This window comes from Trichomonas vaginalis, chromosome III, assembly GCF_026262505.1.
Source record: "Trichomonas vaginalis G3 chromosome III, whole genome shotgun sequence".
In the NCBI taxonomy this organism is placed as follows: Eukaryota; Parabasalia; order Trichomonadida; family Trichomonadidae; genus Trichomonas; species Trichomonas vaginalis.
Window position 1 is genome coordinate 9,896,862 of NC_067205.1, and position 27,358 is coordinate 9,924,219.

The 27,358-nt window shown below is 35.5% G+C and overlaps 10 protein-coding genes and 9 pseudogenes across 19 annotated transcripts, besides 2 other annotated features; 12 read left to right on the forward strand and 7 right to left on the reverse strand.

The window, feature by feature from the left end:
• Nucleotides 1-5,527: part of a mobile genetic element that runs on past the window's edge.
• On the reverse strand, nt 116-517 carry TVAGG3_0674160 (uncharacterized protein; the record flags this gene model as incomplete). Its single annotated transcript, XM_051242517.1, has 1 exon — nt 116-517. The coding sequence occupies one exon, from the start codon at nt 515-517 to the stop codon at nt 116-118; it is 402 nt and encodes a 133-aa protein (XP_051089104.1).
• TVAGG3_0674170 (uncharacterized protein) lies at nt 535-726 on the forward strand (the record flags this gene model as incomplete). Its single annotated transcript, XM_051242518.1, has 1 exon — nt 535-726. A coding segment is annotated over one exon (192 nt), but the record flags the coding sequence as incomplete, so codon positions are not given.
• On the forward strand, nt 2,907-3,755 carry TVAGG3_0674180 (uncharacterized protein; the record flags this gene model as incomplete). The annotated part of the gene is made up of 1 exon (XM_051242519.1): nt 2,907-3,755. One exon carries the CDS (start codon nt 2,907-2,909, stop codon nt 3,753-3,755), a length of 849 nt encoding a protein of 282 aa, XP_051089106.1.
• Nucleotides 3,760-4,000, reverse strand: TVAGG3_0674190 (annotated as a pseudogene). The gene has a single exon. A coding segment is annotated over exon 1 (241 nt).
• Nucleotides 5,528-8,755: 3,228 nt separating the features above from the next.
• On the forward strand, nt 8,756-10,420 carry TVAGG3_0674200 (protein serine/threonine kinase protein; the record flags this gene model as incomplete). The annotated part of the gene is made up of 1 exon (XM_051242520.1): nt 8,772-10,145. One exon carries the CDS (start codon nt 8,772-8,774, stop codon nt 10,143-10,145), a length of 1,374 nt encoding a protein of 457 aa, XP_051089107.1.
• A 123-nt stretch (nt 10,421-10,543) lies between these two features.
• On the reverse strand, nt 10,544-11,810 carry TVAGG3_0674210 (Major Facilitator Superfamily (MFS) general substrate transporter family; the record flags this gene model as incomplete). Its single annotated transcript, XM_001303652.1, has 1 exon — nt 10,592-11,479. One exon carries the CDS (start codon nt 11,477-11,479, stop codon nt 10,592-10,594), a length of 888 nt encoding a protein of 295 aa, XP_001303653.1.
• Nucleotides 11,811-13,018: 1,208 nt separating this feature from the next.
• Nucleotides 13,019-27,358: part of a mobile genetic element that runs on past the window's edge.
• On the forward strand, nt 14,180-14,455 carry TVAGG3_0674230 (uncharacterized protein; the record flags this gene model as incomplete). Its single annotated transcript, XM_051242521.1, has 1 exon — nt 14,180-14,455. The coding sequence occupies one exon, from the start codon at nt 14,180-14,182 to the stop codon at nt 14,453-14,455; it is 276 nt and encodes a 91-aa protein (XP_051089108.1).
• Nucleotides 14,721-15,199, reverse strand: TVAGG3_0674240 (annotated as a pseudogene). The gene has a single exon. A coding segment is annotated over exon 1 (479 nt).
• Nucleotides 15,588-16,402, forward strand: TVAGG3_0674250 (phage tail repeat-like family; the record flags this gene model as incomplete). Its single annotated transcript, XM_051242522.1, has 1 exon — nt 15,588-16,402. A coding segment is annotated over one exon (815 nt), but the record flags the coding sequence as incomplete, so codon positions are not given.
• TVAGG3_0674260 lies at nt 16,485-16,875 on the forward strand (annotated as a pseudogene). The gene has a single exon. A coding segment is annotated over exon 1 (391 nt).
• Nucleotides 18,441-19,024, forward strand: TVAGG3_0674270 (annotated as a pseudogene). The gene has a single exon. A coding segment is annotated over exon 1 (584 nt).
• Nucleotides 19,399-20,604, forward strand: TVAGG3_0674280 (annotated as a pseudogene). Its single transcript has one exon. A coding segment is annotated over exon 1 (1,206 nt).
• On the forward strand, nt 20,652-21,199 carry TVAGG3_0674290 (annotated as a pseudogene). The gene has a single exon. A coding segment is annotated over exon 1 (548 nt).
• TVAGG3_0674300 lies at nt 21,389-21,651 on the forward strand (annotated as a pseudogene). The gene has a single exon. A coding segment is annotated over exon 1 (263 nt).
• On the reverse strand, nt 21,700-21,945 carry TVAGG3_0674310 (HNH endonuclease family; the record flags this gene model as incomplete). The annotated part of the gene is made up of 1 exon (XM_051242523.1): nt 21,700-21,945. The coding sequence occupies one exon, from the start codon at nt 21,943-21,945 to the stop codon at nt 21,700-21,702; it is 246 nt and encodes an 81-aa protein (XP_051089110.1).
• On the reverse strand, nt 23,031-23,315 carry TVAGG3_0674320 (uncharacterized protein; the record flags this gene model as incomplete). Its single annotated transcript, XM_051242524.1, has 1 exon — nt 23,031-23,315. The coding sequence occupies one exon, from the start codon at nt 23,313-23,315 to the stop codon at nt 23,031-23,033; it is 285 nt and encodes a 94-aa protein (XP_051089111.1).
• On the forward strand, nt 24,425-25,584 carry TVAGG3_0674330 (annotated as a pseudogene). The gene has a single exon. A coding segment is annotated over exon 1 (1,160 nt).
• On the forward strand, nt 25,728-26,458 carry TVAGG3_0674340 (annotated as a pseudogene). The gene has a single exon. A coding segment is annotated over exon 1 (731 nt).
• On the reverse strand, nt 26,787-27,233 carry TVAGG3_0674350 (protein of unknown function, DUF4106 family; the record flags this gene model as incomplete). Its single annotated transcript, XM_001298837.2, has 1 exon — nt 26,787-27,233. One exon carries the CDS (start codon nt 27,231-27,233, stop codon nt 26,787-26,789), a length of 447 nt encoding a protein of 148 aa, XP_001298838.2.

The window sequence follows — 27,358 nt, forward strand, 5'->3', positions numbered from 1 at the left end:
TCCGTGTATAGGAAGAACTTGACAAACACGTTGTGTAACTGCTGGAAGCCGACAAATCCATCTTGAACCCATTTGTCTCAATGCTGTATTGTTCATTTCATCTCAGTAAAAAATTTTACATTCCCCAAGTTTGAGGTGGTTGAGGTTGGTTATTGTTTACCCACTGTTGTGCATGGTTATATCCTCTGTTAAAGAATCTTTCACCTTGGTCCATATAGTGTCCTGCTTGGTTATAGTAGTCATTTGCTTTGTTATAATAGTTTCCTGCTTGTCTTCCTACATTGTCCATCCATCCTTGAACTTTTCCTCTTGTTTCAGGATTTGGAATAAGATTTGTTGCATCTCGTGCTACATCCCAACCTTTCTGTACAGTTTGTATAATAGGTTGTGCTTTCTCTTTAAGTATACCTAATGTACTCAAAATCTTCCTTCCAACTCCAAATACACCTCTGGCTATTGTTCCCACTGCGGGCAAAAATCTGGATGCAACTCCTGCTAATGCGCCAAATAAACCCATTTCTTATGGGTTAAAAAATGACGAATTCAAACAAGGACCCCTATGTTTCTAAAGCGACAAAGAAAGCACTCATGATAAAAATCTTTAGTTCAACACCAAATGCTTGGTTTATGGATATCTTGGAAAACATTCCGAGAGTTAGAACAGATGGACCACCATACTGGCTAATATTTGTCGGTCAAAACACAAGATACTGTGAAGCCATACCATTATGGTCCAAAAATATTTTAGATGTGAAAACTGCTTTGACAATATTCGTTGACAAATACCATCCAACAAAACTGACATCTGACTGTGAAAGTTCTTTCAAATCAGATGATGTAAAAAACTATCTGCGTTCAAAAAATGTAAACCAATATTTCATTGTCGACCAAAACCATTCTGCTCTTGGTGTCATTGACGGTTGTATAAAAATGTTAAGAGACTTAAACCAACCACAAGGTGGTGAAGCAAATGAAATGTCATATGACGACAAGTATAGACACTTCTCCATGGCAAAGATGAGACAAGTTTTAAATATTTACAATAGCCGTAAACAAAAAGGTTTGGGAAACCACTCCCCCGAAGAAATGAAAAACAACCCCGACTTAGAGAAAGACTATATATTTAATAATTTAGTCAAAAGAGACAAACAAGAAAGAATGCCGGGCTTCAAACTTCAGAAAGGTGACAAAGTAAAAATAGAAATACCTAAACGCGACCCATATGAAAATACTATTGACTATGACAACAATGGGAACCCGACAGGTACTCACGTTCGTGTTCGTAAAAATAGAAGAAAGTATACAAGAGAATATTATGAAGTTTTAGGCAAACATGGCAAAATGTACACACTGCAAGCAGAAGATAAAACTACTATTGTCAGACCTCGTTTCAAACTTGTCAAAGTTCAAGGTGGTATACTTTCAAAGACAGTTCCTAACAAATATAAGACAACTCCTGACGAATATGCTAAAGAAGTTGAAAATGACGACTAAGCAATTCTATACCATGCGTAAACTGTCATGTAAGGTGGCATGTAGTCTTTACTTTGTCCCGTTGTTTGCGTATACCCTGAAACGCGATGTGTATGGTTTCCTCCTCCCTCAGTGTTACTCCAGTAACAATTTATAGCAAACTTAACGTTGTCTTTAACATCATATCCTTTACCTTTTGTCATTGCTGACCAATCCCAATATCTATGCTTATGCCAACCTGCTTGAGATGTACTTAAATCTATGTAGTGACTGTGTGCAGGTAAATTTTCACCTGAAATCGTTTTACTTCCACCTGTTTCCTTTGAAGAGTTTGCACAATACAAAAACCTGTCGACTATTTGAGTCCAAGTTCCAAAACCAAGTACTACTTCTGGTCTGGTAGAGTTCATTGACGTATAAATAGAGCCTATAGGATATAATGTTTGAAGTATTTCTGTCTTTAATGTTTGAAGCTCTGTTTTGTCTGCTTTCTTCTCATATAAATCTTGAGCAGTGAATTTAACGTTATTTTCATCCTCCATGACATAAACATTTCTACATCTAATGTATTTCATCGTTGTTATGTTTTCATCCGATGTTAAACCTTGTGGAAAGTTAGGAGGTTTAAAATATAATACATCCCCATCAGGTTCTTCAACCGTTCCTGCAATATTTTCTATAGCAACAGTTGTAAAACTTGTATGTGTATGTCCAACGTCACTTTTCCTGTTTAAGGTTTCTTGTAAGTTTGTAATATTTGCAATGGTATGTGTATGTCCAACGTCACTTTTCCTGTTTAAGGTTTCTTGTAAGTTTGTAATATTTGCAATGGTATGTGTATGTCCAACGTCACTTTTCCTGTTTAAGGTTTCTTGTAAGTTTGTAATATTTGCAATGGTATGTGTATGTCCAACGTCACTTTTCCTGTTTAAGGTTTCTTGTAAGTTTGTAATATTTGCAATGGTATGTGTATGAGTCTTTTTAGAATATTCGTTTTCAGCTCTTGTCACTTCACTTGACATTTTATTGTCAACATATGTTTTGTCTGCTAGTTCAGGATGAGTATGTTCTTTTGTTGCATAAGCTTTGTCAGCTCTTTCTTCTTCTTTTGCTATTGCATCGTCTACATATGTTTTGTCTGCTTTGTTGTCAACATCTGCTTTCAAAAGAAGTTCATTTATAGGTTTCTCGTTTAAAGTTCCTTTTGTTGGATTTATACAGACAGTATTGTTCTTCTTGTCTTGAAACAGAAACTCATCTGTCATTGGGTTTAATGTCAGTTTTAAGTTTCCTTCTTTCAATGACTCAGATATCTTAGAATAGTTTGAAAAGTTTGTTGTGTTCTTATTTAGAGCTTGTATAATGAGTTGTCGGTTGTGTTGTATTTCTCTCATAGACGCTGTTTCATTTGACATTTTTATTATAGATAAAATATGCTTTCAATAGAAAAAGAAAATTCTAGAGTTGCTACAACTAAACCATTAGATGAACTTTTTACTAATGTCGGTCAAAAGTTTGAGACAGAGACCGTAAAGCATGAAGGCTATCGTTTTGACTACCCGTTAAGATGGTTAAGAGACCCATCCGTCACAAAAGCTATTGGCTTTCGTAGAATGAAGTTCATTTCAGAAGCCATACATGGTTTCCCATTTACAGTCGGTTTTGAAGTTCGATACTATAACAAAGAAAAACGTATGTATGAGAAATTTGAACAGGGAAAACTTTTACAAGTGAATTTGCTTGTAAACTTAGAAACAACTCTTCAAGCTTTTCAAGAAAAAATAAACGATATCTATATCGAATATGCAAAGCAGTATAACATTGACGAAGGAGAATACCATCTCGATATTATTTATGACAGGAAAAATGCAACTGTTAAAATCAATAGAATAGAAGACCTTGGAGAAAACGTTTATATTTCTACAAAATATAACAACTTGGCATGGTATAGATTTATGAGGATGTTAAATCAGCCTGCAGCATATCCAGTACACCCAGACTTTTATGAAGTCGAAAACCCTAATGGAACATATGAAAATGTTTTCGACCCAGCTGCTATTATTGTTCATGCTTCATTTTCTGGCGCCCAAAACTCTTTCTTATGCTTGGCAAATGACTTTTACGAAAAACCTACAAAGTTATACGAACCACCAAGTGGAAGTATTTCAGACTTTCAAGTATGGTTTACTACAGATGGAAGAAAAAGAATAATTCCATTATACCATGCGTTTTACTTAGAACTTAGTTTCATATACAACTACTATCGAACGGTAAAAATATAATTTTTTAATACGGTTGAGGTGTTGGATTTGGTTGCCAACTAGACTGTGGTGCAGGTTCAGGCTGTTGTATAACAGGAGCTTGTTCTTCTGGTTCAGGGTCTTTAGGTATAATACCAACGAACTGACCTACTCTTTTACCAATATTTTTGACTCCGTTCCAAATTCCTCTTCCGACAGTTTTTATTCCATTCCATATACCTCTTCCAACTTCGAAAGAAGTTTCCAATACTACTGAAGAAACCCATTTTACTATATGTAAAAATCTAATGTCCCCTAGTCTCTTACGTTTCCTGTTGAGTTCCATAGCATTCTTTAACTGGAGCTCATACATTCTGTTTCTCCTCTGGTAGAAAACATATTCTGGGTCAACTCCTGTGTTCGCGTCATCTGCATAAAGTTGTTTATATCCCACTTCAGGGTTTGTATAAAACTCTTTCCATCTCATATTTGCATACCATGGTGGCAAACCTAACGCAGCGTCATTTGACATGGCAGTTTGCATTTGTACATCTGTTGGCACTTGACCATAGTTTGCCATTGCAGTTTGTATTCTAACTTCATTTGGAATATTCTCTGGGTTTGGTTGTCCAGGTTGCTGTGCATTCGCTAAGTTCTGTGCGTCCATTTAATATTAGATAAAAATATCTCTTACGAGTACATATGCTGAACATTTGCAGGCATTGGTTCATCTTCATATTCTCTGTACTTTTCTGCCACGTCAAAGAAATAAATGACACAATGGAAAAAACCTAAAACAAGTAGTCCTATTTCAAACCACATTTACTTACTAATAAAATTTCTTTGTTATGACACTTTCTCCGGTTTATAGGACCTCTCTCATATTCTATCTTGTCATATCTAAACTCATAGTCATGTATGTCCTCTAACCATCTCATAACGGTTTCCAAACCACTTTTATCGGATGTAAAGTAAAAGCATGGACAGTTATGTAAAACGTCTAAAGTTTCTAAAGAGTCTCTCAAAGTCCAGTCTACTTGGTATTGAAAATCCCATGTGTTATAGAACGGCGGGTCCACTATAAAGAAAACATTTTCCTTGTCTTTATATTTTTCATACAACTCTGTCCAATGACATCTCACAAACTCTATACCCTCAATATATTTTTCTATGTCCTCTTTGAAAACATTTGTATAGTTAAGATATAAAACGTTTGACATAAGTGTTTCAATGTCATGAACTCTATAGAACCACTATATAATAGTCTAGCAGATATACTATCCCAGTCTATATATTCTGCTTTTTTCAAAACCTCTCTCACAATATTTTTCTTATCTAATGGTATACGTTCCATCTTACCTATAGGTATCTTTTCTTTTAACGCTTTCAATATATTGTTTGTGTCTGGTATATGTTTGAGACGGTCCATATAGTTGTCGAAGTCATTGCATATAATCTTTGAGTCTGGGAATATTGTATGGCACAAATGGGATATATAGAAACCTCCACCGAACAAATCTACAAATGTTAGACCATTCGGTAGTTTCTTAAGTTCTCTCAATATAATATCTTTACATTTACTCTTATTTCCAAAGAACGGTAACGGTGGTTTTGTAAAATTCATTTATATATAATAATAAAAATGTTTTTTCCTGAAAAGTGACAGAAAAGTGACAAAACATGAAAACATATATAATTTGTGAAAAGCTCCTGGAAGCCCTCCGAATAAAAACTTCATTTATACTAAACATCTTCAGGGCTAGAGGGCACGAAGTGCCTGGAAGCCCCACTACCTTTTTTTTTTTTTTTTTTTTCTATTGAATTCCAATTTTCCAATATGAAATGCTTTAGGTTTTTCTAAATCGGCCGGTTTTACATCTAAGATGTTATGAATACATGGAATATGAACACCATATAGTTTATAAACATTTTCCATGTTGCAGTTGCATTTACAATGCTGTTCGACTTTATTTTTAATTGCCGAAATTTTCAATTTTCTATAAAGTTTCATTACATTATCATTTTTTGGATTATGTTTGAGTGGCTTTAGATGTATGAGTAGTTTTCAATGTCAGTGTGGATCAAGATGTCTGGGAATAAAAGTAAGTCGTAGGTTAATATAAGTTTGATATTAATGTAAGTATGACTTAAAATGTAAGTCTCGGACGAAAGTAAGTCTGACTTGAAATGTAAGTCTCGGACGAAAGTAAGTATGACTTGAAATGTAAGTCTCGGACGAAAGTAAGTCTGACTTGAAATGTAAGTCTCGGACGAAAGTAAGTCTGAGTTGAAATGTAAGTCTCGGACGAAAGTAAGTCTTGGAAGAAAGTAAGTATGACTTGAAATGTAAGTCTCGGACGAAAGTAAGTCTGACTTGAAATGTAAGTCTGACGAAAGTAAGTCTGGAGAAAGTAAGTATGACTTGAAATGTAAGTCTCGGACGAAAGTAAGTCTGACTTGAAATGTAAGTCTCGGACGAAAGTAAGTATGACTTGAAATTTAAGTCTCGGACGAAAGTAAGTATGACTTGAAATGTAAGTCTCGGACGAAAGTAAGTCTGACTTGAAATGTAAGTCTCGGACGAAAGTAAGTCTGACTTGAAATGTAAGTCTGACTTGAAATGTAAGTCTCGGACGAAAGTAAGTCTGACTTGAAATGTAAGTTTCGGACGAAAGTAAGTCTGACTTGAAATGGAAGTCTGATTCTAAATGTAAGTTCTAGACTAAAGTAAGTCTGATTCTAAATATAAGTCTGATATTAAGATAAGTTTGTAACTAAAATTAAGTCTTATTCCAAAAGCAAATTTAATTGTATAATAAGTCTGGATCTAGAGTAAGCCTTAGTCTACAGCTATTCTGTGTCAAAAATAAGTCACGAACCATAGTAAGTTTCGGACTAGAGTATGTCTGTAATTCGAATCATTCATATTCTTCAATTATCCCGCCAAAAAAATTATCGTCTTTTTATCATACCATAGTTTTTATCAATCTCGTTCTACTAAAAAACCTTTATATTGGTGATTTCTTTGTTAAACCCGTATTTTTTCATGTGAATCTTATTGTATAAACTCTAAAAGTTCAATTTCCGGTCGAAAAAAACTTGAAAACAATTTGTATTCGACGAGTTAAAGAGCTCTATTTATTCTAAATTTTCCAAAAAAAATTAGATTTCGTTTTTTCGCTTCAAAAAATGTTGTTTTAAGTTTTAAAATTTGTAATTCAAAATTTTTTTGGAAAGATTTACGATTTTTTAATACTGCGAATGAGTTTTATTTTACATACTCTATTGATAAATCATATTTTTGTCGAGATATAACTTTTTTTTAAAAAAATTATATGCAAAGAGTGTTATAGAATTCTAGAAGGTATAGTGCATAATTTGAAGTATACTATCAAATAAAGAAATTTTACAGTTTTTTAGTTTTATTTAGATGTACGTTATTTTAGATGGCTTCGTCGAAAACAAAGCATGTCTGTTAAGTTTATTCTTAACATGGTAAATAAAATGGCAACGAAGCCCAGTGTACTGCGTCTTATGCCGTAGTTTTTGTTATCTTCATACTCAAATACAACAAATACAAATAGATTTATTACGAAAAAACGTATAAAACAAATGATATATTTATTTCTAGACAAGTTGACGAACATGTAGCGCAACTGTATCGCTTTAGAGAACAGTTCTTCCAACACCTACTCATTCAGTGAAAGATTTAAGAAGAACTCTTACTCGACCTTAACTACCTACGCTTTGCTTGAACAATTCCCAACGAGGTTACTATAAGGTTGCAAGTCTTGTCAAAATGTAGTATGCAATACGTTGGGGAAAAATAGATATATACGAACAAACTACTACAGTCTAGCAACTAGTCTTTAAGTGTAATGTATTTTTGCTACAAAGAGCTCATAACGAAGTCAAATTTTGCAATTTGATGTCAAAACTAGCTAGTTGTTGAATCAAATAGCGTTGTGACTTTGTATACATCACGATCTTGTGGTATCAGAGCTGTACTGCTGCAGACTAATTCAACTAAACATGAGCAAGATTGGGATTTCTATTCTCTGGGGTGCGAGGCTCGTCCAAAGTTCAAGCAGCTACAGTGTTTTGGATCACCTAAAGAACTTTGGGAATTCAGTTATTACGTAAATTTCTCAAGATGAACTTGAGAGCAGCGCAGTTATAACGAAAGTCTCTGATGAAAGGCAATGATTTCTTTCATGAATGATCTAACGTTAGCTTGAAATCAGGAAAAGAGACTATTGATGACTTACTTTCCATCGATGGTGCACAACAGCAGGGAGGGGATTGGTGGGTTTGGGGAAATTCGCTGAGGCACTAGTGTCCGGATTGTTCGTCAAATAGGTTTCCTTTCCTATAAAGAAATGACACTTTTTTGGCGGCTTATTGACTCAGAAAAATTTGAGAGTTAACGAATAATTTTGGCGCCAAAAATAATTTCTCTTAATTTATTAAATTTAATATACGCACATCCATAAGTTATGCTATTTTTTCTATTTATTTTGTTCTAAAATTCTAAATATTTTTTTTTCATAACATAAAATATGATGTCTAGTCTCATTTACATAACAACATGCCTTAGAATAGGTTTTTTATTCTTTTTGTCACTTTAAATTAAGAATAAAAAGATAATTTAAATTGAATATTTGCGATTATTCTCACTAATGCTGCTTCCTCTTTTATTAGGTAGACAACAAAAAGTTAGCCTTGGACTCCCATATCAGATTTTTGATTGGTTGCGTATATAATGAGCTGGGATTGATAGACGAAAACCCAGTGAGAAAATTTTTGACGCCATATTCTAAAGTCATTGGTTTCTCCATGAGTTTATCTAATCGCTTACTTTATATAAAAATGATTACCCCGTGATCTAAATACTCTTACTGGCCATGCTGAAAGATAATTTTCAAGTCAGAACATGAAAAATCCGGAAAATTTTACGGTAATATTTGTGTATGCACTATAAGCAGTATAATGCATGATAAAGTAGTGAGAAAATTTTGAATATTTCTAAATTGAAATGTCACTTTTCCCACATTCTGAATGACAAATACTGAACCACCTGAATCCAAAGAACAACAAACTATGTCAGGTTGGCTCGAACGTAAGTTTATTTTAGGTTTTTGGAGCAAAAGATTTTGTAAACTTGAAGATAATAGGATTGAGATATGGAAAGATGAAGAATGCAAAAAAATAGATTCTGAAATGGAAATTACCCAGCAAACTACAATTGAAATCCTTGATGATGATAAAGAATTCAGATTCGTTGTCGAGACACCAGATGTTGATACTTATCAACTAAAAGCTGCATCTAAAGACGAGCTAATGAAATGGATTTTAGCCCTTCGTAGTATAACTTTTTCCAACAATGATCTGACAATGGAAAACTTCAAAATCCTGTCGGTCATCGGAAGAGGATTCTACGGAAAAGTTATGCTCGTTTCAAAAATATCCAATAATGAAATATTTGCAATCAAATCTATCCACAAATCAAGATTAATTCAATCGGATAAAGTCCATACAGTCATCGCAGAACGTAATATCTTATCAAAAGCCGCTCATCCGTTTATCATCTCTTTGAAATTCGCCTTCCAAACTCCATCGAAATTTTATCTTGGCCTCGAATACGCTCCTGGAGGGGAATTGTTTTTCCACATGCAGAAACGTGGTGCATTCCCTCTAGAAGACCTAAAAATCTATTTGGCAGAAATTGCTTTGGCTTTAAATCATCTTCACTCAATCGGAGTTGTTTATAGAGATTTGAAGCCAGAGAATGTTTTGTTGAGCGCTCAAGGACATATTAAGCTTACAGATTTCGGATTGGCAAAAGATCTTTACAATGAAGAGCTGACATCGACATTTTGCGGTACTTCGGAGTATTTGGCACCAGAAATAATTCGTCATGAGAAATACGGCATAGAAGTTGACTGGTGGTCACTTGGTATTTTAACTTACGAATTATTGTTCAATAAGACACCATTTTGCCATCCGAACAAGTCAAGATTATTCCAGAATATCCTAGAAAAGGAAGTTCAATACCCTGCCGGTGTTCAAACCTCAATTATAGAGTTCATCAACGGATTACTTCAAAAAGATAAGAGAAAGAGGTTGACATTCAAGCAAATGCAGAACTTGGAGTTCTTTAAAGGCCTCAATTTCAACGATGTCCTTGCATTGAAAGTTCAACCTTCGTTTATTCCGAAATGCGACAATCAAGGTGTTCCATCGAACTTCGATACCGAATTCACTACCGAACAGCCGGCCGATTCATTTGTAATGCCAGTTTACGGATCTGCAGAAAAATATCCTGGATTTTCGTACATGGAACCAGAAGGTCTTCAGAGCTCTATGCCCAAAGATTTTGCTGATTTAGACTTGAAGGATTCAGAGCCTCATGATTCAAATGAAACCAACTAATAACTATTTTGTTTATCTTATTTTTATTTACCATTATGTTTAAACGCTTTTATATTTCTGTTTTATCTAATCGATCATGACTTTTACCTATAAATTGAATTCAACTCAAAATTATCCGTTGATATTAAGCATGAGATCTAAATAACTCTGAAATATTTTGACTTTATATAATAAATTTATTACCAATAATGACATTTCAGATAAACCAAGAAATTATGACCGAATTATTTGAGCAACTACAGGATTTTATCAGTTAATATGAGTTTAAATCTTGGAATAATGAGCATGTTTACATATAAAAAACTCTAATTCTTGATTTTCATCAGTATTTTTTATTTTATTCGTATAAATTTAAAGATACAATGAAGTAATTAATTAATAATAAAAAGAATAAATAAAAGAAGTTTTAATTTAAGATATAAAAGCTAAAGTGAATAAAGATCATCTTAGTACATTCTTTGCTTGATGCTTGCAATGACTGGACGAAGGAACTGAACAATGCTAGCTCCACTTGTTGATCCGGAGTCACCGATGAAGAGCCATGTTGATGTAGCAGTAAGATGGTACTTTTCCTTGAACAACATGCCGATAAGCTTTGTGCACTGAACGTAGAGGCCACCGTTAGCCCATGAGAAGCAGAAAGCAGCGAATGGAACGATTTCTGGGATCTGGGAAATGTTGATTGCGAATCCGAAGCAAAGAAGGATGAAATAGAAGACTGGATTGATGATTCTCTTCTTATCCATGACCTTTCTTGAGAAGAAATCGCCTAAGAAGGAGCATGTATTGTAAGCAAGCATGAAGAAGTTGTTATCAATTGTAAATCCTAAGAGACGGTATGTAACACGAGGCTGGTATGTATAGAGGGTGCATCCTGGGTTGAAGAGTGCCAAACAAACCATGTTCAATAAGAAAACTAAAGAACAGAACCAAATCTTGGGGAACCAATCGCCAATGTTGCAGATATCATTGCCAAAGTCTTTGAGGTTGAAATTGTGCTGGCCACTAGAATTTCTGCAGGCTTCTGGGAAGACTGTAAGGTGATAAAGGATAATAGCAATTAAAAGGCAAACAGCTGTAACAATATAGAAAACTGTATATGGAACTCCGAATCCCATTAAGAAGAATCCAAGGATTGTAATAAGAGAAACGCCAACAGGCATGGCAAGGACAACATATAGACGAGTATTGCCCATATTGTTCACGACGTTTAACATATTTGGACCGTATGAGCCTTCGCAAACACCGCAGAATGCAAATGGAATGAAAGCAAGGCCAACTGGGTTACTTTTACGGTTTGATACGAAAATGAAAAAGCACATACCAATGATCATGGAGATTAAGGATGTAGTAACACGCCATTTTGGTGAAAGGCATCCGAATACGATGTTGTGTCCTCATACACGGAAAATTAAGTTAAAGAAATAAACGAAAGAAGTAGCGACACCGTAAGTGTTAGAAAGTTTGTCACCTGATGCACCAAGTGTAAGGCCGAAATTAACTGAAAGTTTTTGTTGAAGTGCAAAGCAGCAGGCATAACCCATGAAAACTGGAAGGGTGATGAAGAAACTGCTCTTAAATGTCTTCTTGCGTGCAACATCATCAGATGAAGTCATTAACATGTCCGAATCGGTCTGAGATGTACTCATCCAATCAAGTTTATTGAAATCGCAAAAAAGTGACGATGGATCACAATTTAACAACTTGGATAAACTGATATCGTAGTAACTTTTATAATGAGATAATTATTTTTTAAATTTTTACTCCCAAATTTACGGATCACATATTTATTTTAAATATTAATATCAAATTGGGATATAAGTGTATAATGGTTTTCATTGAAAATTGAATTTCTTACAATCCATTGAAAAAATCGATGGATGGAAACACTGATATTTACCTAATTATGCCATAGTACTTATAATTTTGTTTTTATATTCAGCTAAGAGATCAATTTGCAAATTACACGTCGAAAATGGAATAATTTTGTAATCCCGGAAAATATTTTAATGAAAATATTGTAATTTCGATTGGGACCACAATTGTTTGTCATTTTAATAGTAATCTATGATGTCAAATGTTCAATTCCTATTATAATCGGAGATCCAAATATTCCATAACGAATGTTAACTTGAAAATGAATCATTTGGAAAGCTTACAATCATTTATCAGACCTTCAAAAAGCTATGTTCATTGGAACTAATATAATCTGTAAGTCATTTGTCAAGGAGCAACTTGTTTTTTCAAATATTTGAAGGGTTTGTTCAAAATGTTTTGCTAGTTTGATTAATCGTGTACTGATTTGCATTTTGTATGGAGATATGAACTATGTTTGTAAATTTGAATAATGACGAAAATACAAATTCAACATCTCGTTTTTTCGATTTGTTTCATTATCGTACAAAGTAGTGGTTTTATTTTAGTTCTTTAACATATTCACTCCTGAAAAATGATTTGTCAATATAAATTAGCAAAATCTATGTGTTAAATTCTAAAATTTCAGAATCAAGTTGAATCATATAACTTCATTACGGCGTTTGTATCATTGTGGCTCATAGTTTTATGCTAAAAAGGTTAAATGGTCATGCAATGTCGAAAATCTTTCAATTTGATTATCTATTGAGATTTCTTATAAGTAACATGAATTACAATGAATATCAAATCATTCATAGATCTATATCCACTATTTTTATCGAAATTCAGAATAAATTTTCAGTTTTTGTAGCAAGCAATATCCTTGAATACATAATGATTATATTACAGCTGTAGAATGTAAAAATGTAAGTTTGTGGCGAACAATCCGACAGTTTTTCATCTCAAATCAAAATCTTTCTTGGAATTCACGAAGATTTTAAAAATTTAAAAACAGACCCAAAAAAAAAAAAAAAAAAAAAAAAAAGGGAGTGGGGCTTCCAGGCACTTCGTGCCCTCTAGCCCCCCGTCACTTTTCTGTCACTTTTCAGGAAAAAACATTTTTATTATATATATAAAATGAATTTTACAAAACCACCGTTACCCTTCTTTGGAAATAAGAGTAGATGTAAAGATATTCTATTGAGAGAACTTAAGAAACTACCGAATGGTCTAACATTTGTAGACTTGTTCGGTGGAAGTTTCTATATATCTCATTTGTGCCATACAATATTTCCTGACTCAAAGATTATATGCAATGACTTCGACAACTATATGAACCGTCTCAAACATATACCAGACACAAACAAAATATTGAAAGAGTTAAAAGAAAAGATACCTATAGGTAAGATGGAACGTATACCATTAGATAAGAAAAATACTGTCAGAGAGGTTTTGAAAAAGGCAGAGTATATTGACTGGGATAGTATATCTGCTAGACTATTATATAGTGGTGCTATAAGAGTTCATGACATTGAAACACTTATGTCAAAAGTTTTATATCTTAACTATACAAATGTTTTCAAAGAGAACATAGAAAAATATATTGAGGGTATAGAGTTTGTGAGATGTCATTGGACAGAGTTGTATGAAAAATATAAAGACAAGGAAAATGTTTTTTATAGTGGACCCGCCGTTCTATAACACATGGGATTTTCAATACCAAGTAGACTGGACTTTGAGAGACTCTTTAGAAACTTTAGACGTTTTACATAACCATCCATGCTTTTACTTTACATCCGATAAAAGTGGTTTGGAAAGTGTCATGAGATGGTTAGAGGACATACATGACTATGAGTTTAGATATGACAAGATAGAATATGAGAGAGGTCCTATAAACTGGAGAAAGTGTCATAACAAAGAAATTTTACTAGTAAGTAAATGTGGTTTGAAATAGGACTACTTGTTTTAGGTTTTTTCCATTGTGTCATTTATTTATTTGACGTGGCAGAAAGATATAGAGAATATGAAGATGAACCAATGCCTGCAAATGTTCAGTATATGTACTCGTAAGAGATATTTTTATCTAATATTAAATGGACGCACAGAACTTAGCGAATGCACAGCAACCTGGACAACCAAACCCAGAGAATATTCCAAATGAAGTTAGAATACAAACTGCAATGGCAAACTATGGTCAAGTGCCAACAGATGTACAAATGCAAACTGCCATGTCAAATGACGCTGCGTTAGGTTTGCCACCATGGTATGCAAATATGAGATGGAAAGAGTTTTATACAAACCCTGAAGTGGGATATAAACAACTTTATGCAGATGACGCGAACACAGGAGTTGACCCAGAATATGTTTTCTACCAGAGGAGAAACAGAATGTATGAGCTCCAGTTAAAGAATGCTATGGAACTCAACAGGAAACGTAAGAGACTAGGCGGACATTAGATTTTTACATATAGTAAAATGGGTTTCTTCAGTAAGATAGGAAACTTCTTTCGAAATGTTGGAAGAGGTATATGGAATGGAATAAAAACCGTAGGAAGAGGAATTTGGAACGGTGTCAAAAATATTGGTAAAAGAGTAGGTCAGTTCGTTGGTATTATACCTAAAGACCCTGAACCAGAAGAACAAGCTCCTGTTATACAACAGCCTGAACCTGCACCACAGTCAAGTTGGCAACCAAATCCAACACCTCAACCGTATTAAAAAATTATATTTTTACCGTTCGATAGTAGTTGTATATGAAACTAAGTTCTAAGTAAAACACATGGTATAATGGAATTATTCTTTTTCTTCCATCTGTAGTAAACCATACTTGAAAGTCTGAAATACTTCCACTTGGTGGTTCGTATAACTTTGTAGGTTTTTCGTAAAAGTCATTTGCCAAGCATAAGAAAGAGTTTTGGGCGCCAGAAAATGAAGCATGAACAATAATAGCAGCTGGGTCGAAAACATCTTTAAATAAATATGGTTCATCTCTTGCATATCGACTGTAAATATTTGCTAAAGGAAGTTCGACTTTCTGATTTAACATTCTTTGCAAATAATACCATGACATTGCAGTGAATTCTGTATATATTTGTTCGTCTTTCTTTGGATTGTCTTCGTAGATTTGAAATGACACTTGTGAATTTTGTTTGTCATATACAATTCTCACATAAAGTGTGCTCTCGGTATTTGCATATTCATCAGCATATTTTGCATAACATGAATTTATTTTATCTTCTATATTTTTTAACGCAGTCTGTAGAGAAGATGAAAGGTCAACTTGTATTAGCTCAATTTCTTCCCACATTTTTCGTTTCCCTTCAGATATATAATCTATATGAAACCTTACAATAAATGGAAAACTTTTATCTTCTACAGACACAAACTTCATTCTACGAAAGCCAATAGCTTTTGTGACAGATGGGTCTCTTAGCCATCTTAATGGGTAGTCAAAACGATAGCCTTCATGCTTTACGGTCTCTGTCTCAAACTTTTGACCGACATTCGTAAAAAGTTCATCTAATGGTTTAGTTGTAGCAACTCTTGAATTTTCTTTTTCTATTGGAAGCATATTTTATCTAGAATAAAAATGTCAAATGAAACAGCGTCTATGAGAGAAATACAACACAACCGACAACTCATTATGCAAGCTCTAAATAAGAACACAACAAACTTTTCAAACTATTCTAAGATATCTGAGTCATTGAAAGAAGGAAACCTAAAACTGACATTAAACCCAATGACAGACGAGTTTCTGTTTCAAGACAACAAGAACCATACTGTTTGTATAAATCCAACAAAAAGAACTTTAAACGAGAAACCTATAGATGAACTTCTTTTGAAAGCAGATATTGACAACAAAGCTGACAAAGAGTATGTCATTGAAAAAGTTCAAGAAGAACATGACAGAGCAGATGCAACATATGCAACAAAAGAGGATGTTGAAAAGAAAGCTGACAAAGAGTATGTTGACGATGAGTTAGCATATCTGGCTAGTGGGTTAGTGAAGAAGGCAGATAAGGAATATGTGGATGAAAAAGACAATGAAATTATAAAAAGGGTTGAATGGTACCATGAACGGACATCGAAGATTTTAGAAGGTAAAGCCAATACAGGGTGGGTTTCAGGATGTTTAGACCTTAAAGCCGACAAAGAAACTGTAGATATGTTGACACAAACGGTTTCAAGTCATACCAGAGGTTTAATGGAAGATGGACAACAGTTGAAAGAGCTTGAGAAAGGTGTTACAGAGTTAAGGAATACAAAAGCAGACTCGACATGGATAGCTGGATATGTAGATGCAACAAAAGAACGTATTTTAGCATGGACAGAAGGAACATACCCACAAAAATATCATAGACATAGCATCTCTGACGTAAATGAACTTGAAGAAAAGTTATATAAAAAAGCAGACAAAACAGAGCTTCAAACATTAAAGACAGAAATACTTCAAACAGTATATCCTATAGGTTCTATTTATACGTCAATGAACTCTACCAGACCAGAAGTAGTACTTGGTTTGGAACTTGGACTCAAATAGTCGACAGGTTTTTGTATTGTGCAAACTCTTCAAAGGAAACAGGTGGAAGTAAAACGATTTCAGGTGAAAATTTACCTGCACACAGTCACTACATAGATTTAAGTACATCTCAAGCAGGTTGGCATAAGCATAGATATTGGGATTGGTCAGGAATGACAAAAGGTAAAGGATATGATGTTAAAGACGACGTTAAGTTTGCTATAAATTGTTACTGGAGTGACACTCAGGGAGAAGGAAACCATACACATCGCGTTTCGGGATATACACAAACAACGGGACAAAGTAAAGACTACATGCCATTTACATGACAGTTTACGCATGGTATAGAATTGCTTAGTCGTCATTTTCAACTTCTTTAGCATATTCGTCAGGAGTTGTCTTATATTTGTTAGGAACTGTCTTTGAAAGTATACCACCTTGAACTTGACAAGTTTGAAACGAGGTCTGACAATAGTAGTTTTATCTTCTGCTTGCAGTCTGTACATTTTGCCATGTTTGCCTAAAACTTCATAATATTCTCTTGTATACTTTCTTCTATTTTTACGAACACGAAGGTGAGTACCTGTCGAGTTCCCATTGTTGTCATAGTCAATAGTATTTTCATATGGGTCGCGTTTAGGTATTTCTATTTTTACTTTGTCACCTTTCTTAAGTTTGAAGCCTGGCATTCTTTCTTGTTTGTCTCTTTTGACTAAACTATTAAATATATAGTCTTTCTCTAAGTCGGGTTGTTTTTCATTTCTTCGGGGGAGTGGTTTCCCAAACCTTTTTGTTTACGGCTATTGTAAATATTTAAAAACTTGTCTCATCTTTGCCATGGAGAAATGTCTATATTTGTCGTCATATGACATTTCATTACCTCACCACCTTGTGGTTGATTTAAGTCTCTTAAGATTTTTATACAACTGTCAATGACACCAAGAGCAGAATGGTTTTGGTCGACAATGAAATATTGGTTTACATTTTTTGAACGCAGATAGTTTTTAATATCGTCTGATTTGAAAGAACTTTCACAGTCAGATGTCAGTTTTGTTGGATGGTATTTGTCAACGAATATTGTCAAAGCAGTTTTCACATCTAAAATATTTTTGGACTGTAATGGTATGGCTTCACAGTATCTTGTGTTTTGACCGACAAATATTAGCCAGTATGGTGGTCCATCTTCTCTATACCTCGGAATGTTTTCCAAGATATCCATAAACCAAGCATTTGGTGTTGAACTAAAGATTTTTATCATGAGTGCTTTCTTTGTTGCCTTAGAAACATAGGGGTCCTTGTTTGGATTCGTCATTTTTACCCTATAAGAAATGGGTTTATTTGGCGCATTAGCAGGAGTTGCATCCAGATTTTTGCCCGCAGTGGGAACAATAGCCAGAGGTGTATTTGGAGTTGGAAGGAAGATTTTGAGTACATTAGGTATACTTAAAGAGAAAGCACAACCTATTATACAAACTGTACAGAAAGGTTGGGATGTAGCACGAGATGCAGCAAATCTTATTCCAAATCCTGAAACAAGAGGAAAAGTTCAAGGATGGATGGACAATGTAGGAAGACAAGCAGGAAACTACTATAACAAAGCAAATGACTACTATAACCAAGCAGGACACTATATGGACCAAGGTGAAAGATTCTTTAACAGAGGATATAACCATGCACAACAATGGGTAAACAATAACCAACCTCAACCGCCTCAAACGTGGGGAATGTAAAGTTTTTTACTGAGATGAAATGAACAATACAGCATTGAGACAAATGGGTTCAAGATGGATTTGTCGCTTCCAGCAGTTACACAACCACGTGTTTGTCAAGTTCTTCCTATACCTCAGGAAGTTTTAGACCGACTTAAAAAACCTAAACAACCAGTTGAAAACAAACCAAACTAAAATTTTTTACTGAGATGAAATGACCGAAGAAGTTGAAACGGTAGATTTGACACCACAAACAAAAAGTTCAGAACCATTGTCAAAACCTGTCAAAGAACTTACAGATGAAGAGAAAAATTCAATAATAGAAAGTGCCAGGTCTGGAAATACAAACCCTAACTACAAAGTCACTTTTCATAGAAATGGAACGGCTAGTATCTCAAAAAAGAAACAGACTCTCACAAATAAAATATTGAAGTCTGAAGGAGCTTTCGAGACAACAGATGGAAAAGTTTACTTCACTGACCAACAGTTCATTATAGAACATCTCATTGACTTAGAGTCGAAATATTCTAAACTTTACAACAAACACAAAAAGTTGAAAGGAAAACAAAAACAAATGGCATATGATATTTATGAAGATGTTGACGACACAACTGTTCCTGCAAGTGAGGTAAAGTCAGAGGAACCGAAAAGTGACGAAAAACCGATAGAAGAAGAAAACCAAAAACTGAAGATAAACCAAAACCAAAGTTTAGTTTCCAAACTAAACCAAGTCAACCTTCATTAGCTGGTATGGGTTGGCGTCAAAGACTTATGGCAGCAGGTGGCTATGTAAAGTAAAGAAAAAAACATTTTTTATTTTTATAAAAATGCCCCCGTATAGAATGGATAGAAGGTCTGCTAGAATAAAAGCAGAGTTAGAAAGATATGGTTGGAGAGTTTCAAAGAAGTTTAAATATAGGAAGGGAAGACCCATAAAAGTCTATGACAAATTGTCTGGTCTTCGCTACGAAATGGACTTGGAAACAGCACGCGCAAATTATCCAAACAGACTAGAGAGGTTAGAAGAAGAACGTCTTATGGACATGCCTTTCGATGTTAGTGAACCTCAAGTTGAAGGACACGACGGCTTTGCCAGATTCTACTGGAAACATGACGAACAATTGCATCCTTTGAGAAGGAAAAAAGGAAAAGGTGAAGACGCACATGCTCCCATGGAAAGAACAAGATATGCATATGAAAAGTACCGTGAAGTTAGAAGTCAAATTACATCTGGTCGAACCTTTACAGTAAACTTTGACGAAGGAAAGAACAAAGAAGGCTTCATGGGAGTACTTGCTGCCAATCAAGACGGAAATAAGAAAGGATACAATCTCAGATTGACCATAACAGATTTGGACGGTCATTTACTATGCGCATGGCAATGTCACAACAGCTGCAATGCTTCTTGACGCTTTCAAGACTACAAAGAGAGAACAAATGGTTGACTCCGACTCAGACATTTTGAATGCAATTGAAGGAATTGCAAGTGTAAAATTTGAATGGTACCAACCTAACCCTCAAGCAGTCAGACAACATGCTGGATACTTCCCGTTCATAAATAAGTCTGACATTGACTTGACAAGGTATGGAATTTACAATTCAATTGAAACAATTGTCAATGAACCTTGTATTCTTACATGTCTCAGGAACTCTGGTCTTGTTTCAGAAGAGAAAATGAAGTATCTTGAGTCATGTGTGAAGACAAGGTACATTCTCAGAGGTCAATTGGCAAAAATTGCACCGTTGGCAAATGTCAATATCCGAGTCAACATACTGAGAAAGGTTCTTCACATGACGACTATGTTGTTGACAAAGACTTACCATGGTTGAAGATTGTAATTGTCCACAACCACTTCATGTTGAACGAAAGTCTTACAAACCCATTGTTCGGAAAAGGCAAGTGCAACATTGTCAGAGCTGTTAACATTCTTTTCGAGAAAGGTTTGTTGGAACCAATTCCAGATGACAAGCTGACAGAAAGTTTTGTACCAAAAGACGAAACAAACTTTTCACTGTTAGCAAGACCAAAAGTTGTTCCAGACAAAGTTCTAGTACAAAAGAAGTACACAGTTCCAAAAGGAGTTGGATTGTTCGGATACCAACCTGAACCAGAAGAACTTCCAATGAGGTTGCAAGAACTTCAAGATGCTATAAACAAACTTCCATTGAGCATCCAATGACGTCAAATTGTATTGGAGAGCATCTGAGTTAGGTCAGAAGGTTTTATATGAAACAGGTTGCTTCGACGATGTTTATGAGATAACAGGAGAAGTTTCTCAGAAGATAAGAGACTCGCTTGAATTTCCACGAACTGGTCCGATTGGATGCGACAAGTTCGACTCAGATGAAAAGATATACTATGTCGACCTTAACGCTGCGTACATGAGGTTCGTCCAATATATCCCGACTGGAATTCCAAACGAAGATGGTGAGTTCTCGGGAAGGAACTATACAGTTGGAAAAGTCATACAACAACTGTATGATATTAGGAAAGCTTCAAACCCCAAACTTGCAATGACACTCAAATTGCTTATGAATTCGACATGGGGATATTCCATAAAGAAACCTCAAGAGATGAAGAGTAAACATTATGAGAAGGTCGACAACTTTGTTGAAAGGTTTTCTCCTTTTGTTTTGAAGTACGAATTCACTCAAGGTCAAAGTGGCTTAGTAACCACATTAAAACCTATTGTCGAACATTGGTCCTATCCTCAGTTCGCAAAGGCAGTCCTTGACAACTACAACAAATTCTTCTCCGAAGTCAAATCCAAAGTGAAGGTTTACTATGAGAACATTGACGCACTCATGACGAACGAAGAAGGCTATAACAAACTCATTGAAATGGGAATGGTCGGTGAAAAGATGGGTCAATTCAAATTGGACAAAATTTTCACCGAAGTTCATGTCCTCTCCAAGCGTAAGTACTGGGGCATACTTGAAGACGGCACAGAAATAAAACATTGCATGAAGTAAAAAATTTTTATATTCCTTCCTAGCTAATTTCCGTTTAATTTCATGGTCGCCCTCGGAGTCTTTGAATCGGACAGGTCGAGTTACACCATTCTTGGTCTCAAACTCATATATAACCTGTTTGTTTGTATTTTCGTCGACTATGGCACGAGACACAAACATTGACCAAACGGACAAAAAGTGTCATTTCAGATGGTCACGCAGCCAATCGCATTCGAGCACTTCGAAGAAGCCTTACGTTCCAAGGGAGAGGGTGTCTGGTGCAAGGCAGAGGTCATGAAACTCTACGAGCAGTACATCCTCAATGCCTGGGAGGACAAATCGTCCTTGGATTGGCAATTCTACCAACTCCTCTGGGACGACCTCCTAGGCAACTGGGATGACGAAAGAGTCCAATTCAGAGGTCAGGAACTAACTTGTCCAAATTCCTTAATTTAAGCTACTTAACTAAATAAACACCTAAATTTACTGGGGTTTCCCCCTAAAATAAAATTTTTTTACTCTTAGAACCACTCGAGGTTCTCCTTACGGTTGTTGAGCTTGTCACCGTCAATGTGTCTGACCCTCGTCTTCTTGTCTGGATTTGGAACCCATTGAATTGCGACAAGCTTGCCCATGGAGATTGAACCGCGATTCCGAAGGTTAAGGTTCAAGTGTCCCAAGTTGTTGAGGACTGGGGTAAGAACCTTGCCTGTCTCCTTGTTGCGGATTTTGTATGGGTAGGGTTGGGAAATTTCGTAACGTGTCATCGGCAACAAGGGTTGCCCAAACTTCCTCTTCTTCGTGTTTCTCTTCTTCCTCTTCTTCTTCGTGTTTCTTTCTTCTTTCTTCCTCGAAATTCCTTCTTCAATTTGTACTCACGAATTACGGTGTTGGAGGTTCTGTCCTTTCCGAGTACCTTCCAGATGGCGTCTATCTCTTCGAAGAAACGGTAGATGAGTCTGGCAAGGTCTCGGTTCTCTCTCGCGTAAATGCGCAAGGTTTCCGTCAAATCATTCAGGCATTTCTCATTGGAAGCTTGGTTCATGAGGACATCCTTTAAGTTTCATCTCTTCCATAAGACTACTTTGGAGAGTCTTAACGGTGTTTGTCAGATGAGCTTTCAAATTCAAAATTTGAATTTGAACTGGGCGCTTGTCTGGCAACATTGAAAGGACATCTGCCATTGTGTTCGGCTTCGGTGCTTGTTCGGACATCGAAAAAATGAAGTGGTTTGAGAATGACGGTTTTACTTCAAAAAGCTTGTTATGACGGTTAAGTCATACAACAAGTTTAAAATAATATCTTGTTCTTCTTCTGAACGTTTGTTGTCTCTTCCGATAAAAGTTTCGAACATGAGAACCAAAAAACGTTTTTTGAGATTGCGGAAGAGTTCAGGCAAACGTTCATATTCTGGATATGTTGGGAGCAGTTCAAAACATCTGAGCTGACTTTCGGACAAAATTGGGACAATGTCAGAAAATTCATCTTTGGTCGGACTGCTTGAAGGTAAGTCCCTTACATGTAAGTAGCTCTGGTAAAGTCTTCTCATTTCTGCTAACTTTTGGAGTATAGCTTCGTAGTTTAGAAGTTTTAATTTTAATTGTCTTATTCCACTCTTGACATCTAAACGGTAACTATCCATGAGGTCAAGAGTAGCTTTGGTAGCTTTAAGTGGAGCTATCTGTTCTTGACTTGTGCAATTTTGGTTGCAATTGTGGTTTGAGCTCCTTCAAGTTCGCCGTCTATGTCGTTCTCAACGTCTTCAACCATAGCTTGAAACTCTTCATCGGTCCATTGAGATTGGTGTGGGACGAATTTAACTTGCTTCATTCAAAAAATGAAAAAAATGTTTTTACTCAAAGCGTGCCATGTATATGGCTATAAGAAACTTACCAGAAGGCTTCTTCTTCACATGAGTCTTTGGCAACTTGAGTGTTGGTGTTGGAGTTGGGTCTGGAATTTCAATTCTCTCTCGAGCGCAACAACAGATGTCAGAATAACATTCCCCACTGTCTTTCTTGCCACCATAAATTGTGTATTGACCGAACTTGCATTTGCAGGAAGACCGGTCAATACAAGGTTCACAGTTGACATATGTGTACACATACCTGTTGAGTACGAGTGTGAGTAAAAACATAAAAAAGTGAAGTTAAAATGAGATGTTTACTGTAAAGGTACGATGTCGCCTCTGTGTTTATGAAGAACGCCCGACCCGAGAAGTGTAAGAGTCCTCTGAGAATTTGGGCAATTCGTACAGTTGGGTTCTCTCTGTTTGGAAGTAGTATCCAAGGACGCTTGGCAAAGAACTTCAAGAGGACTTCTTTCTTCATCTCTTTTATGTCGTCGAAAGGAGTGTTTTCTGGTATTTGCAGGACAATTCCAGTGTCAATTTCAATTTTAAGCGCACTTCTTCCAGACACCCAGCCTGCAATGGTCTTGTTTGACTTCAGATGGCTCAGGTAGTTCCTAACTAGCTCATTTATCTCTATAAGGTAGATTGCCTCATCTGCTGGGTCTATGTCGGTCATTGTTTCAAGACGAGTCTTTTACTTTTTCAAGACGAGTCTTTTACTTTTTCAAGACGAGTCTTTTACTTTTTTCAAGACGAGTCTTTACTTTTTCAAGACAAGTCTTTTACTTTTTCAAGACAAGTCTTTTACTTTTCAAGACAAGACCGTTATTTTTCAAGAAATTTTTTGGTGTAAAGTTTCTCAAATTTGAGAACAGTGGTCTGATTTCAGACGATTACCCGTACTTTTTCAAGACAAAGTCTTTTACTTTTTCAAGACAAGTCTTTACTTTTTCAAGACAAGTCTTTTACTTTTTCAAGACAAGTCTTTTACTTTTTCAAGACAAGTCTTTTACTTTTTCAAGACAAGTCTTTTACTTTTTCAAGACAAGTCTTTTACTTTTTCAAGACAAGTCTTTTATTGTTTCAAGACAATGTCCGACGTACCACCAACCGAGCCCATATCCCAACCAGAGGAACCTAAAGCACCACCCTGCACCTCAGCAACCTCAGTTCCAACAAGTACCTCAGTTCCAACAAGTACCTCCGAATTACTACCAATTTCCAAATTACTACCAAATACCTCCTCAAGGCTTCCCGAACTACCCTCCTCAGCCTATGCCTTACTGCCCTAACCCTTGGATGTTCATGTCAAACCCTCCACCCCAATTCAATTCCAATCTCAATCCAAGAGAGACCAAGAGTTCGAAGAAGGTTGAACCGTTTACGCAAAGAGTATGCCACAGCCCCTATGGAAGACGACAGGCTTTCCAGTCTCTTCCCTAAGGTCGACCAATTCGACTCGTACCACAGATTCGGTTCGTGACCGTGACGACTACCTCAAGCAGTCTGAGAGACTCTTCATCCTACAACCATTTACAGTTGGAGCTCTCAAGAACATGCGCAATTACGAAGGTCAGACACCAGCTGGAGACCGTAAAACAGACGTACTCGCAAGAGCAGTCCAACTGGTCAAGACAAAGACCGAGATAGTCGACTTCATTCTTGCAGCTTGCCATACAAGTAAAAAAATAAACAATTACGAGTTAACTTTTATTCTTTCTTTTCTGAGTTGTTTAGAGCTGGTTTCTCTGTAGGAACCTTTCGTACTCTTCCATGGTCATGTAATTGCGAATTTGGTACGCAATTCCAGGTTCGTTGTTTTTGAACCTTACGTATGTAACGCTTCCATCCTCTCAGGGAAGTAAGCTGCTAACATCTGACCAAGTTTTCTCGGTGACTCGGAGCTCATAAAATGTCACTTTTTAAACCTTAAGTTTTTAGTCTTATTTTACCCTTGTGTTTACCCTTTGTTTACCCTTTTTTGTCAAGGTAGTATTGGAGTGCAATTTCCCAAATTCTCTGTGTCGGAGTTCTTCAGCATTTTCCAAGGTGTTCCTGGAAACTCAAAGAAGTTGTCAAGAACATACTGCCATGCTGCTCTTCTGAGTTCGTCGGTATTTTGGAAGTGTTGCACCTTCGAGTCTTCGACATGAAAAAATAACACTTTTTCTATTAAACCGTTTACAATTTGAATTTTGTTGCTGAATTCAGCAAAAATATAATTTAGGGTAGATGGGTATATCTAACCTCTTTTCTAACCTCTTTTCTAACCTCATGAATTTTCATGAATTTTATACAGAAAATGCTTGTTTTGAGGTCGAGCCACTTTTGGCTCCACCGTATTCTTTCAACCAAAACTCATGAATTCGGCAAAAATATATTTTAGGGTAGAAGGTTAGATATAACCTCTTTTCTAAACCTCTTTTCTACCCTCTTGAATTTGTCATGAGTTTTCCCGAAATAAAAAATAAAGTTGGTTTTTTTTAAAAAAATATTTTTTTATTTTTATTGTAAGAACATGTTAGCAACACAGCACCAAACTCTTTAGTCATGAATCCTACGTCAATGTTAGTAGAGATGAAAAGCTTCATTCCTTCTTCATATACTTTCGAAACAGAAATCCAGAAGATAAAGCAGGAACTTTTAACAAGTAATTTAGACTGTGTGCGAAAGATGAAACAAATGAACAGTATCTTTATGAAATGCAGGATATTATTGACCATTTACCCAATTGCCTGAAATCCAACAACAAAAGCTTACTATTCCAGAATTCGATGAAATAGAAGTCAAAGCAACTGACTCAGTAGAAATAAAGAAGTTCATACGAAAGGTTAACTATGAGTTTCTTGGATTTCATTGCAAACCACAAAGTCATGGACAAAGATTGCGATATGGTATATAAGAACATCTCTGACATATATAAATCTGGGGAGTTTAAGACCTACGACAACTTTGTTTCGTTAGTTGCTGAATGTGTATGGCAGATAAGAGATAAAGATAGAGAGGTAAGATATGGAATGAACAGATAAAACCCGCAACTTTTGAGTTAAAGAGAGCAATTGACGCCTTAGTCATACTAGCAGGTAAGGTTTCAGAATATAACGCAAAAATGAACCCACAATGTTCTAAATGTAAAGCAGCAATGAGGAAATATAACTACTCCGTCAAGAGATAGAACGTATGAGAAAACGACTATGCTGACTTAAAGAAAGAAGCAGAGAAACCAGCAGAAGATAAATGGACATGTTGACATTTCTAAACAAAAACTATCCAACAGCTGACGATTTCCTTCTTTCAGATGTCAAGAAGAAATATAAAGAAACTTCGGCATTGTGAAAACATTCGATATCCTTCGTGAAGAAATAGAAGCTACGAAATTGTTTAGAATTTCACGAATTCACAATGTTTACCATGTAAAACGCTTATAAAATAACTGGGGTAGAAATGAGGTTAGATATCGGGTTAGATATACCCATCTACCCTAAAATATATTTTTATTGAATTCAGCAACAAAATTCTGAGTAAAATAATTTTTAGGGCTTGTGTCAAACCGTTGAGTTTTCACAAAATTTAAAAAATAACGTTTACCATGTGAAACGTTTATAAAATAACTGGGGTAGAAATGAGGGTAGAAAACGGGGTAGATATACCCTTCTACCCTAAAATATATTTTTATTGAATTCCGTATGAAAATCGTGAAAAATAACAGAGTATTTTGACAACTTCAAACAAGCAGAGTAAATGAACCATTTATTTTTATTGACTTTTTACAATTTGAACTTTGTTTGCGTAGATATGAATTCTGAAAGAAGTATGAGGGTCTTGTATGACTTTGTACTTCTCCCATAGTTCATGTCTGTCAAACTTACCTGCCATGGACTCTTTCATAAGTTCCATGAAATCGTCTTCGGACAATCCAGGGAAAAGTATAATGTCAGTAAGTATTCTTTTAACATCTTTACTTAAACTCTTTGCTGTCTGTACACAAATGACAACTGAGATGTTAAAGTGTCTGAGCTTCTTAAGAATTCGACACATATCTTGTTCTCTGTTCTTTAACAAAGGATGAGAAGCAAAGTCATCTAAGATAAGAAGACATCTATGAGGGTAAGTCTTCCAATCGTAAGATTGCAATTTCTTCGAAATGTATTCTATCTCTTTCTGTTTGTTTCTGAAGTGTTTCTTCTCTAATATTCTCTGCATTTCCTCATTTGGGTCTTTAAACTTAGAATTTATATACTCATTTATAGCATTATACTTCAAAACTCTTCTTTGGTACTTCTTTATCCAATCTAACAACTCAGTATCCTTTATACATACTAACTTAG